Genomic DNA, 13,888 nt, shown 5'->3' with positions numbered 1-13,888 from the left:
TTTAAAGAAAGGGGATTCCCTTCCTCCACCATCAACTCTGGCCTCAAATTCATCTCGCCCATTTCACGCACATCTGCTCTCACCCTACCCTCCTGCCACCCCACTAGGGATAGGGTTCCTCTTGTCCTCACCTACCACCCCACCAGCCTCCGTGTCCAACATATAATTCTCTGTAACTTCCGCCACCTCCAACGGGATCCCACCACCATGCACATCTATCCCTCCCCCTTGCCTGTTCTCCATCTCCCTCTGGTGCTCCCCTCCCCCTTTCTTTCTTCCAAGGCCTTCTGACCTATGGTACTCCCCCTTCTCCAGCCTTGTATTCCTTTTGCCAATCAACTTCCCAGCCCTTAGCTTCATCCCTCCCCCTCCTGTCTTCTCCTATCATTTTGGGTCTCCCCCTCCCACTTTCAAATCTCTTACTATCTCTTTAGTCCTGATGAAGGGTCTCGACCCGAAACATCAGCTGTACTTCTTCCTATAGCTGCTGCCTGGCCTGCGATGTTCCACCAGCATTTTGTGTGTGTTGCTCAGATTTTCAGCACCTGCAGATTTTTTCTTGTTTGTGGACACAGTAACAGGAGCAAGGCTCAGTGGAAGTTTGCAGTGTACAACATGCTCACCACAGGCAGAAGTCTGAGGCTTTTAGACGCAGCCAGCTCAATCAATGGCACTGGCCTCCCTCCCATCGAGGATATCTTCAACAGGTGGTGCGTCAGGAAGGTGCCATCCATCATTAAGGACCCCCACATTCATTGAAACCTATCGAACATTGAAAGGACTAGATACAGTTGATATGGTGAGGATGTTTCCATGAGTGGGAGAGTTCTAGGACTAGAGATCACAGCCTCAGAATAGAAGAACAGAGGTGAGGAGGAATTTCTTTAGCCACAGGGTGGTGAATCTGTGAAATTCCTTGCCACCAATGGCTGTGGAGGCCATGTCATTGAGTACATTTCTTGTGTTGCCCTTAAGGCATTTATTTGACTTTGTTGGGTCTACGCTATAAATGATTTGTTTGTAACTATTTTCTAGTTAAAGTTAAAGGTTGATAATTATGTTACAGTATAACAAAGGTAAATTCATTGTCTATGGTATATCGCGGCACGCGATGACGTCACCTCCGGTTTCATTGCCTCTTATGTGTAACCTCCGGTTCGGAGAAGGTGTAAAGGTGGGTGCCATGCGTGCGGCATGATTGTGAAAAGCTCTGTGTCTACCCACAAAGAAACATTATAGAAGCAACGCCTTTTCACCATACGACGTTAATGTGGAAGAGTGCACAGTAAATGGTTAACCTTACTATGACTCCGTCTTCATTGGCTCCGGTTTAACTTGGTGTTTAGTCAGAGTTTCAACACACTGCATGAGAGCACTACATTTCTGATTACAGTAGCCATAGTCATAGTCATACTTTATTGATCCCGAGGGAAATTGGGTTTCATTACAGTTGCACCAACCAAGAATAGAGTATAAATGTAGGTTATGGTGAGAAGGCAGAAGAAATGGGATTGAGAAGGATAATAAATCAGCTATGATGGGATAGCAAAGCAGAATTGATGTGCTGAATGGCATAACTCTGCTCTTATCTTCTTTGGTCTTATGGTCCTTTGGTGCAGAGCAGATTTACCAGAAAGCTGCCTGGATCACAGAATATTCTTACAACGAAAGCTTCTGTGAGTTAGGGTTTTTCCTCTTAGGAGTGGAGGTGGTTGAGAGGGTGCAGAAAAGGTTCATAAACAGGTTACCAGAACCAGAGGGTGAGAGTCGGAAGGTGAAACTAATTTCCCTGAAATGAAGGAGTCTGAAGGGTGACTTGATAAGAGTCTTATAAAATTATTTAAAGGATAGATGAGCTGGATGATCACAGAATTATTCCAGGGGAGGGAAGTGAAAAACAACAAGACATAGATTTCTAAGAGAGGAAAGGACCTGAGAGGCATCTTTTTGCACACAGAGAGTGGTGGGTGCATGGAACTACCTGCCAGAGGAAGTGGCAGAGGCAGCTTAAAGATTAGCTTTATTTGTCACATGTACATCGAAACTTCTAAACATTCAGTGAAGTGGGCCGTTTGTGACAACCGCCAACACAATTCAAAGATGTGCTGGGAGCAGCCCACAAATGTCACCACGCTTCCGGCACCAACATAGCATTCCCTCAACTCACTGACCCTAACCCATACGTCTTTGTACTGTGGTAGGAAACTGGAACACCCGAGAAAACCCACACGGTCACGGGGAGAACTTACAGTCAGTGGCGGAATATATAAAAGTTCTTCTATAATGCTGTTTATATTTGATTACACACTGGTATTTATTTATTTATGCACATTTTACTCCATATCCATCCTTAAACTTCAAATTTTATTTCCTTGTGTTATTTATATATAATTCTTTAGTCATTATAATTGTTGAACGTTGTTTTTCTACTGCACATCCAACACACTAATATATGTAAATACACCTGAGGAATAAAGTTGATCATTGACCCTTGATCCCTGGATAGGTAATGGATATAAACAGCTTAGAGCAGGGGTTTCCAAACTTTTTTATGCCATGCACCCCTGGCATTAACTGAGGGGTCCGTGTCTGGTTCAGAAATGGGCCAAATGCAGAGTTTGGCCTGGACAGATCAGGTCAAAGGGTCAGTTTCCATCTCTGAGACAAACAGGATAAATCAGGCCTGTCCTCCAAGGTACGTGGCCCAAAAGAGGAGGCGAATGGGGAAGCAATTTGACACGCAATTACAAATAACTTCTTCCTTTTAAAAAAATGTATTAGTCAGAAGCAGCCAAGCGTGCTACTGAAGTAGAACCCGAGTTAATGTGTTGCTTTCAGAGCCAACTAACGCATCCTTTATCTCTTCAACATAACCCATAGACTGAGAAATGCAAGGCTTCTTCCAGCCAATCTGCCGGCTTAAAGACAGGCCCTGTCGTGTCATGCAAGAATGCTTGAAAATCCTCACTGATTTTACAGACCATTCAGTATTATTGAGGAGCTTACTTGCAGCAGAGGTTAAAATTCCAAATATTTAAACTCGACTCCCCACCTTTTCTTTTCTTCCACAGTATGGAGACAACGCCCAATGGGCCTCATTCATGGCTTGGGGCCCAGTCGCTGCAGCACGTAATGGACCCGGGGAAACACTGATATTCTCACTGCTACCAGAGCGTTGCCACAGGAAAGTAGTCTTCACCGAGGACCCTCAACGCCCAGGGCATTACATCTTTTCTCAAAAACACAGAGCAGGAGGAGTCGTTCTTACCTGAAGATTCCCGACCACTTCCTGAGCAGAATTTCTCCATATTGATCTCTGATCTCTAGCAGCAAGTCAAAGTACTGACTAACAGGGAAGCCATAACCCTACAAAACAAACACAAGCACTTTCAGCAGCGGTTTTCCATCAAGCAAGTGTCCAGAGCAAACACTAGGAAGGGTGCTAGGGAGGAAATAAATGATTCTATTTTATGAAACAAATTAATAGTAACACACAGACACATGGATGGAGCAGCACGGTTGTGTAGCAGTTTGCACAGCGCATTATGGTACCAGTGATCCTGGTTCAATTTCAGCAGCTGCCTGTCAGGACCTTGTTAAATTCTCCCATGAACTACATGGGTTTCCTCTGGGTGCTCTGGTTTCTTCCCATAGCCCAAAGACGCACCAGTTGGTAGGTTAATTGGTCATTGTAAATTGGCCCATAATTAGGCTAGGGTTAAATAGGTGGGTTGCTAGGCAGCACGGCTCGTAGGGCTGAAAGGCCCTGTTCCACACTGTATATCAATAAAATAAAAGTACTATGAATACTGCAGGGATAGATGGATATCGGTGCAGTTATAAAGAAGATGCGACAGTGGTGATGTTTCACTGGGAGTTTCAGGAGACTTGATACGTTACCAAAGACTCCTGCAAATTTCTGCAGATGTACTGTGGAGAGCATGCTAACTGACTGCATCACCATCTGGTATGGTGGGGGCGGGTTGGGGAGGGTGGTGGCTACTGCCAGGATTGAAGTAAGCTGCAGAAAGTTGTAAACTCATTCAGCCCCATCATGGACACTAGCCTCCTGAGAATCCAGGGCACCATCATTAAGGACCCCATCACCCAGGGCATGCCCTCTTCTCATTGCCACTATCAGCGTTATAAACTAAAGTGCAAGTTTATGTCATCGTTATAAACTTGCACTTTATTGTTTACCTACACTGCATTTACCCTATAGCTGTCAAACCTTATTCTGCATTGCTATTGTTTTACCTTGTTCTACCTCAATGAACTGTGTAATGATTTGATCTGTATGAACAGCATACAAGACAAGCTTTTTACTGTATCTTGGTACACATGACAATAATAAACCACTATCAATATGCCTGGTGTAACCAAATAGTCACCAATGGATCAGCTAATCTGTCATTTCCTCAGAGTGAAAGGAGCAGTAACGTGTCTTTGGATGACAGTAAGACTTAATAGGGGAAATGAGGGGAAGGCTTAATGCCTTGAAGTTTATTTTTCCATTCCCTTTAGCTTCAGAGAATACAAATGGAGAAGCTTCTCGCAGTGATGCAATATACACACACACACACACACATATATATAAACAAAGTTTTTTCTCATTTTATATACTATATTACAATTTACTGCAGCTGCAAAACAACAAATTTCACAGCATATGCCCGTGATATTAAACCTGTTTCTGATTCTGCTTTACGTAAGGCGGTTAGTTCCTCCTAAATTAGCTTACAGACAATGCTGATCCAAAATCCAGCTATGGTGAATATTTCTCAGTTACCTGAAGAGTGTCGGCAAAGAGGACCAGGAGGTTCTTCAGATCCAGGACCAGGTTGGGGTCAGAGCAGTAAGACTGAGGTGGAAATACAAAAAAAAAGGACTTTAGTACAGACTACTTCAAATTACAATGCAATACATTAAAGAACCCAAGAGTGATACAGATATTAGTTTAATATGAGATCTTACCTCATATACAGTACTGGGCAAAAACCTTAGGCACCCTAGCAAAGTATATGCACCCAAGACTTTTGCATAGTTATATATGAGATAAATATCATAATGCATGCATTACTAAATGACAATGAAAGAGGGCTGCGTGTCTTCATAATCTAATCACGACTGGAAAATAAGAAGTCAGAGTAAGAAGGTGATGGAGGGGAGGAAGAAGTGTAAGATGGTAGGTGATAGGTGAAACCGGGAGAGGGGGAAGGGTGATCTAAAGAGCTGGAAACTTGATAGGTAAAAGGGATAAAGGGCTAGAGAAGAGGGAATATATATATATATAGGTGTGCACATACATATTTTGGGCTGAGACTCTTCATCAGGACTCAGAAGGAAGGGGGAAGATGCCAGAACAGGGGAGGGAAAGAAGTATAGTTGGAAGGTGAAAGCCAGGTGGATGGGAAAGACAAAGGGCTGGGGAGGAAAGAATCTGATAGGAGAGGAGAGTGGACCATAGGGAAAAGGGAAGGAGGATGGGACCCAGGGGGAGGTGATAGGTAGGCAAGAAGAAGTAAAAGGTCAGAATGTGCGAAGAGAGGATTTCCAGCATCTGCAGACTTTTTCGTTTTTATGATATATACACTTACGGTAAGTTATAGTTTATTATTATTATGTATTGCAATATACTGCTGCCCCTAAACAACAAGCTTCACAACATATACCACAAAGCACAATATTGACAAGAAAAACATAAATTATCCAAGAAAAAACATAATTAGTGCAAAGTGGTCACAGTGTTGCACTGAGGTAGTGATTAGTGTTGTGCTGGTTGGTTCAAGAGCCGAATGGTTGAAGGTAGGTAGTTGCTCCTAAAGCTGGCGGTGTGGGACTTCAAGCTTTCATAGCTCCTTCTTAATGGGAACTGTGAGAAGGTGGCACGACCTGGGTGGTGGGGATTTTCCATGATGGACGTCGCTTTTGTGAGACAGCTCCTCCTGTAGATACTACCAATGGTGGGGAGGGATGAGCCGGTGATGCATTGGGCAGAGTCAGTACTCTCTCTCCAGCACAGCAGTGCAAGTAGGATAGAGTTTATTCAGGGAAGGTTATGAGCAAAGCTCCCTCTATTTTGTAATACTGTGTGCAAAAATCCTGGGCAATGCAATTTTTTGCCCAGTGACAACGTGTGCACTGAATTTTATAGATAGATGTATTCATTTTTAACAGCAGCAAAAATATTGTCAGTAACAACTTTATTCTCCTCTGGGTTTGATTGTTTTCACTCTCGTTCATCTACACTCTCACATAACATACGTAGCAGACCTGTAACGGGTAATGAAGAATTTTCTCACCAGAGCTTTTGCAGACCATCCATATGTGATTTTCTTGCTAAGTAATGTTTTTAAAAGTCAAGTTTCTAAATATCACTCCACTCGCAAGTTCTCCAGCAACGTTTGTATCGCGACAATACATGCAGATAACACCAGTTTCTGTATCATACATAAATATTTCTTGTAGCTGCACATTCCTGACCTCATGAACTTTTGGTGTATTAGTTTCTACTGCTTCATTAAATTATTCCACTTTAAATGGACTAGCAGTCCTTTTGAGCTTCACACCCTTTGCTTCTTTGGATTTCGACACAGTGAATCAATAATTTCTTCAATAAAAATAGAATAAATAAGCCAGTCCTAAAATCTACAGACAAATCATCGTGAACTCCACATTGTCAACACCGTCCGCAGTAGAGATCGGAAAAGGAAATGTGATTATGTACGATCATGAAATATACTTAGCATGCCAATGAGGTAGAAGGGGACAACCTTTTGTGCGCAGTTTAAATTCCTTTGTGTGCGAGTAGCAAAAGATGTGTGCACACACACACACACACACACACACACACACACACACACACACACCTGAGAGGGAACATTGGGTATAAGCAAATAGAGGGGGACTTTCATTGAAACCTGTTGAATATTGAAAGGTCTGAATAGAGTGGACATGGAGGGGCTTTTCCTATAGTGGGAGAGTCTAGGACCCAGAGAACACAGCCTTAGAATAGAAAGACGTCCCTTTAGAACAGAAATTAAGATTAATTTCTTTAGCCAGAGGGTAGCGAATCTGTGGAATTCATTGCCACAGATGGATGTGAAGGCCAGGTCATTGGGTATATTTAAATTGATTAGTTCTTGATTAGAAAGAGTGTCAGAAGTTAAGAGGAGAAGTCAGGAGATTGAAGTCCAGAGGGCTAATAAATTAGACATTATAGCATGGCAGAGTAGACTCAATGAGTTGAATGATCTAATTCTGCTCTGGGGTCATGTGGTCTGATGATAACATGGCTGTGAAAATAAAATGAGGGCTAGAAGCAGCAATTGGTGAACATAGTGATTACACTGGTAAATTGTCGCCACAGTAGTGTAACGGTTAGCGCAACACTATTACAACTCATAGTGTCAGAGTTTGCAGTTCAACCTCAGGGGTCAGTACTGGGAATGCTGCTTTTCACATGGTTTGTCAATGATTTGGATAATGGAATTGATGGTTTTGTAGCAAAGTTTACGGATGATACGAAGTTAGGTGGAGGGGTAGGTAGTGCAGGAGAAGCAATGCGAATGCAGCAGGACAGACAAATTGGAAGAATGGACAAAAAAGTGGCAGATGGGACACAGTGTTGTGAAATCTAAGATAATGCATTTCAGTGAAAGGAACAACAGTGTGGACTATTATCTAAATGGGGAGAAGATTCAAACATCAGAGGTGCAGAGGGACTTCGGAGTCCTTATGCAAGACTCCCAGAAGGTTAATTTAGAGGTTGAGTCTGTGGTAAAGAAGGGAAATGCACTGTTGGCATTTATTTCAAGCAGAATAGAATATAAAAGCAAGGAGCTAATGCTGAGCCTCTATAAGACACTAGTCAGGCCACACTGGAGCATTGTCAACAGCTTGGGCCCCATATCTCAGAAAATATGTATTATTATGGAGAAAGTCCAGAGGAGATTCACGAGGATGATTCCGGAAATGAAGGGGTTAACATATCAGGAGTGTTTGGCAGCTTTGAGCCTGTTCTCACTGGAATTTAGAAGTATGCATGGGGATTTCATTGAAAGCAACCGAATGTTGAAAGGACTAGATAGGGTGGATGTGGAGAGGATGTTTCCTATCGTGTGGGTATCCAGAACTAGAGGGCACAGCCTCAAAATTGAGGGGCAACCCTTTACAACAGAGGTAAGAAGGAATTTGTTTAGCCAGAGAGTAATAAATCTGTAGAATTCTCTGCCACGGACTGCAGTGGAGGCCAAATCCGTGCGTATATTTAAAGCAGAAGTCTGATAGATTATTTTATGCAGGTGGGTGTGTGGAATGCCCTGCCAGGGGTGGTGGTAGAGGCAGATACATTGGGGGCATTTAAGAAATTCTTAGGTAGGCACATGGATGATAGAAAAATGGAGGGCTATGTAGGAAGGATGGGCTCAATTGATCATAGAGAAGGTTAAAAGGTCGGCAAAACCATTGTGGGCCGAAGGGCCTGTACATGCTGTAATGTTCTCGTTTGTTTTGCATGCCATCCATACTGATCAATTCATCATATCAGTCCAATGCCCTCGAACAGAAAATTCATCAGAAAGTAGTGGGTCAATTCACCATATCAGTCCAGTGCCCTCGAATGGAAAATTCGTCAGAAAGTAGTGGGTCAATTCATCATATCAGTCCAACGCCCTTGAACAGAAAGTTCTTCAGAAAGTAGTGGATACGACCCAGTCCACCACGGGTAAAGCTCTCCCAGCCACTGAGCACATTTGCATGAAACACTATCACACAAAAGCAGCATCCATCATCACAGACCCCTAACACCCAGGTCATGCTCTCTTCTCAGTGCTGCCATCAGGAAGAAGGTGCAGGTGCCTCAGGACTCACACCACCAGGTTCAGGAGCAGTTACTACCCCTCAACCATCAGGCTCTTGAATAAAAGGGGATAACTTCACTCAACTTCACTTGCCCCATCATTGAAATATTCCCACAGCCTATGGACTCACTTTCAATGACTCCTCATCCCATGTTCTTGATAGTTATTGCTTATTTATTTATTATTTCATTCTATTTGCATTTGCAAATATTATTGTCTTTTGCACACTGGTTGAACGCTCAAATCAGTGTGATCGTTCATTGATTCTGTTATTCTATAAGGTAACTTAGTATGCCTGCAAGAAAATGAATCTCAGTGTTGTATATGGTGACATATATGTACTTCGATAATAAATTTACTTTGAACTTTGTGCTAGTGTAAGGTAAAACAGTAACAGAGTGCAGAAGAAAGTGTTACAATTAGAGAGGAAGTGCAGATCAGGCAGAAATTATGACATGATAAGACAGTAAGAACTCTTAGATACGCACATGGGTGAAGGAGAAATGTAGAGCTAAGTAGAACGGAAGAGTTAGATTGATCTTAGACTCAGGTAAAAGGTCAGCACATTGTGTGCTGAAGAGTCAGTTCTGTGCTGTACTAATCTATAGAACACAGAACAACACAGTGCAGTCCTTTGGCCCAAGAGGTATGTTTGTCTGTTCGTTTATTTGTTTATTTATTGATTGATTGATTGATTAAGATACGGCATGGAATACATCCTTTTAGCCTTTCAAGCCACACTGCCCAGCAATCTTCTGATTTAACCTGTGCCTAATTACAAGACAACTTACAATGACCAATTAATCTACCAGCCAGTACATCTTTTGGACTATGGGAGGAAACCCATGTGGTCATGGGGAGAACGTAAAAACTTCTTACAGGCAGCATTGGAAATTGAACCCAGATCACCTGTACTGTCCAATCACAAACAAGAGAAAATCTACAGATGCTGGAATTTCAAGCAACACACACAAAATGCTGGAGGAACTCAGCAGGCCAGGCAACACCTATGGAAAAGTGTACAGTCGATGTTTCGGACCGAGACCCTTCAGCAGGACCCTGTGAAAGGGTCTCGGCCTGAAACGTCGACTGTTTACTTTCTTCCATAGATGCTGCCTGGCCTGCTGAGTTCCTCCAGCATTTTATGTGTGTCGCCTGTACTGTAAAGCACTGTGCTAAACATTACGCTACCATGCTACCCAAAGAGGTTATGTTGACCTTTTAACCTACTCTACGATCAATATAACCTTTCCCTCCTACATAGAACAGTACAGCACAGTGCAGGCCATTCGGCCCACAACATTGTGCAAGCTCTCCATTTTTCAGTCTATGTTTTATGACCAGTTATGTGGTCTGTGTTCGAGGTCATGACGGAATAGATTATGAAGAAGCTGCAGACAGTGGGACAAAAAGCAATGCAATTGAGAGGGAGAGAGAGGGAAAGAGAGAGAAGGAGAGAGAGAAAGACTATAATGAGAAAGACTATAACTCCCTGAGGGAGGGCGAAATTCAGAGAAGATGAGCGAAGATGAATCTTAATCAAATTTTACATATTCCCAAATTACAAAAGAGTGGAAACTATTTTTATAGAAAACATTCAGATCAGTGCTGAACAGTATTCTATTACTTATTCACACTTGGGAATACAAGCAGTGCTTCGAGACGCTGGTGGGGAGCAACTCTAGCAGGCAGGAGGGGAGTCAGATTGACAGTCGCACTTACTGAATGAGTCCGGAGTGCTGACATGGTTTTCGAAACAGCTAGCTCCCACAGCTGATCAATGTACGCTCTGTTCACCAGACCCTGGGTGGTGTGCAATATGTGATCTTCCACCACGAAGAAACTGAAGGGAGAATTGCAATGGGTCAGAAAACTGGATGCAAAAATGAGTCATTTAGTCACAGCAAATTCGCGCCCTCGATTGTCACAGATTTAACACTAAAAGCATATGTAAAGCTAAACACCCTGATTACTGACTTCCTTAAGTTGCAGAGAGGAGACACTCATCACTAGTGGTTATTTTGCTTTTTAAAAGAAATTTTTGGTCACAGTGTTACGGAGGAAAATCAGTCCCAGGTTTATTGTAGAGTCACGGCTTACAATGATACACTTAAGAGAGAGATCCAAGGTGTAGGTGAGGAAAAAGGACTGGGAGAAGTGGAGAAAAGGTTGATAACAGAAAGGAGAAGAAGCGTTAGAGGAAGAGGAGGGAAGGTTAATGGGATGGGAACAGCTAGAAGGTGGATTAATAAGATGAAAGGATGGGCAGGACTAGAGGGACGGGGATAGGGTTATTGGAGAGGACTAAAGCGAAAGGATTATGGGGGGACTAAAGGGACCCAGTGGAATTTTGTGATGAGTTGGCAGCTTTCATGTTCACTTTCTGGTGACATTCTAGGACATTACACTCAGCCAGAATAGAACTTGAACTCTCAGTATCTGAGAAAGAAGTAGAAAAAAGTAAGACTTGGAATTATAAGGACACCACAAAGTGTCTTACAGCTAATGAAACATTCCTGAAGTGTAGAAGAATGGGGTTGAGAGGGACAAAAAATCAGCCGTGATGGAATAGTGGGAACAGACTCGATGGACTGAATGACCTAATTATGATCCTTTGTCATATTCCCGTTCCTGTTATTGGAAGGATGTGTAGAGTATACAGAAGAGATTCACCAGAATGCTCAAACACGAGAAAATCTGCAGATGCTGGAAATCCAAGAAAACACACACAAAATGCTGGAGGAACTCAACAGGTCATGGGTCCTGATGAAGGGTCTCGGACCAAAATGTTGACTGTTTATTAATCTCCATAGATGCTGCCTTGCCTGCTGAGTTCCTACAGAATTTTGTGTGTGTCACCAGAATGCCATCAGGATAAGAGGGCATGTGCTCTAATCCTGGTTGGACAACCTTGGATTATTTTTTCTGGAGTGTTGGAGGCTGAGAAGAGGTTTAATAGAGGTTTATAAAGTCATGAGAGTCATAGATAGAGTGGGCAGCCCAGAGATTTTTCCTAGAACTGAAATGGCTAATGAGGGAGCATAATTTTAAGGTGGTTGGAGAAAATCGGGAGCACGTTAGAGGTAGGTTCCCTTTTTAATACACAGAGTGGTAGGTATGTGGAGCGCCCTGCCAGGGGCGGTAGTAGCGGCAGATACGTTAGGGGACATTTAAGAAACTCTTAGATCGGCACACGGATGATAGAGAAATGGAGGGCTAAGTGGGAGGGAAGAGTTAGATTGATCTCAGAGTGGATTAAAAGGTCAGCATGACATTTTGGGCCAAATGGCCTGTACTGTGCTGTAATGTTCTATGTTTTATGTTCTAAGAGAAGGATGTGGAGAGCAGGAAAGAGAAAAGTAAAGTCCAATTTCAGATAGTGTTTGCTTGAGCAAAGTGTAAGATCAGCCTCATGATCGGGATGAGTTCAACAGGTACAGAAAAGGGTGAAGTAGAGAAGGTCCAAACTAGATGAGACAGGACATGATGAGGAGAAGGTGTGGATGTGGTTGGGGGGTGGGGGCAGAGGGAAAGAAGAAAGGAGAAAAGGCAGGGAAGGGAAGAGAGAAAGGGCAGGGTATTTAAAGTTGGGACTGCCAAAGAAGGAAGTGTGGGAGCATCAGAGGGAAAAAGTCAGAACGTGATGGCACCACAGTTGCATAGCAGATAGCACGACGCTATTGCAGCTTGGGGCATTGGAGTTCAGAGTTTAATTACAGTGCCGTCTGTAAGGAGCTTGTACATTCTTCCCATGATCCCATGGGTTTCCTCCTGGTGCTCCAGTTCCCTCACACACTCCAAAGACACACAGGCTAGTAGTTAGTTGGGCAAAAAATGAGAGGCGGTGGGGGTTAAGACAAGGGAGAGCAGAGTGGAATAAATGGGGATGGAGGGCTGAGTTGAGGAGGAAAATGGAGGGAATAAACTTGGAATGTGGAATGAAAGCACACTCACAAGAAGGTATGCACATAAACAGGTGAGGGGAACTCAGAGTGAAAAGGGACAGGGTGGAACAGATTCAAGAGTGAAGACTGAAGAGTCAAGTTTGTTTAATGTCATTTCCAGTTCACAATTGTGAAGGAGGATGAAATAATTGTTACTCCTGTTCCAAAGCAGCACAAAATAAACTTAATAAGATAAAGAACACAATAATAATAAAAACAATAAATATAAAGACCTAAGATAACTCATCAACAGAGATTGATTATATGTCCACAGTGACGTTCGGCACCGGAGTGTCTGTACTGACAGGAAATGATAAAGTAGGGGTAGTTGGGGGAGTGGATGGAGGTGGGTTAGTAGGTGGAGGTGTTGATCAGCCTTACTGCTTGGGGAAAGTAACTGTTTTTGAGTCTGGTGATAATGGTATGGATGCACCAGGACCAGCATTGGGTGAATGTCTTGGTGGCAAAATACCTCCTCATCCAAAAATAAGCTTAATTCGTTATCTAAGGTACGACATTCCAGAAGGCAAATAGCAAGATTATAGCATCAGCAAAATTGTGTTTTTTTTGCATGTAAAACATACACTCACCCTACAATTTGATTAAAATACCGCCTGTAGCCGTCTAACGTTTCATGCTGCAACAAGACGAGCAGTTTAAGTTAGGACAATGAAGGACTACAAAAATAAAGAATTAGAGAAAAAGAGAGAGAGTCATACACTAGCATGCACAGTGGCTTACAGCAAATACAAAAGACGATATTGTTTCATTGAGGTTAAAATGGTCTTTAGTTAATGGGAATGAAAGGGGAGATTATTCCTACCATGTTAGGCGGGGGTTGAAGTACCAGGCGAGCTTGTTTCTTCCTTTGTTTCCTGTAGTAGCTCTCAAATGTATCTTGGGCACCCTGCAGGAATGAAACAGAAGAGAAGAGGATGTGTGTTGCAGTCGAGAGCGCGTGAACATATTTTTTAAAAACTGACAGAAAACAGATTTGTAGTTGTAAGCCAGACCAAGTCTCCTGTCCACATGAAGATCTACCCGTTGGTGCCTTATGAGAATGTCTTGAGTAAGCTAGGGTTT

The 13,888-nt window shown here is 42.8% G+C and overlaps 1 protein-coding gene across 2 annotated transcripts in view; it reads right to left on the bottom strand.

The window, feature by feature from the left end:
- The window catches only part of exoc6b (exocyst complex component 6B), an 899,778-nt gene that overhangs the window by 375,895 nt on the left and 509,995 nt on the right, over positions 1-13,888 (bottom strand). For both annotated transcript variants that reach the window (XM_063047162.1, XM_063047163.1), the window contains exons 9-13: positions 13,629-13,712; positions 13,396-13,442; positions 10,584-10,704; positions 4,790-4,861; positions 3,269-3,366 (exon numbers count right to left, since the gene is read on the bottom strand). In XM_063047162.1, the coding sequence (XP_062903232.1) occupies positions 3,269-3,366; positions 4,790-4,861; positions 10,584-10,704; positions 13,396-13,442; positions 13,629-13,712 (422 nt within the window). The remainder of the gene's footprint in view (positions 1-3,268; positions 3,367-4,789; positions 4,862-10,583; positions 10,705-13,395; positions 13,443-13,628; positions 13,713-13,888) is intronic.

The sequence above is a fragment of the Mobula hypostoma genome, chromosome 4, assembly GCF_963921235.1.
Source record: "Mobula hypostoma chromosome 4, sMobHyp1.1, whole genome shotgun sequence".
Taxonomy (NCBI): Eukaryota; Metazoa; Chordata; class Chondrichthyes; order Myliobatiformes; family Myliobatidae; genus Mobula; species Mobula hypostoma.
Note: the sequence above shows the minus strand (reverse complement) of the source record. Positions and strands in the feature narration are given on the sequence as shown.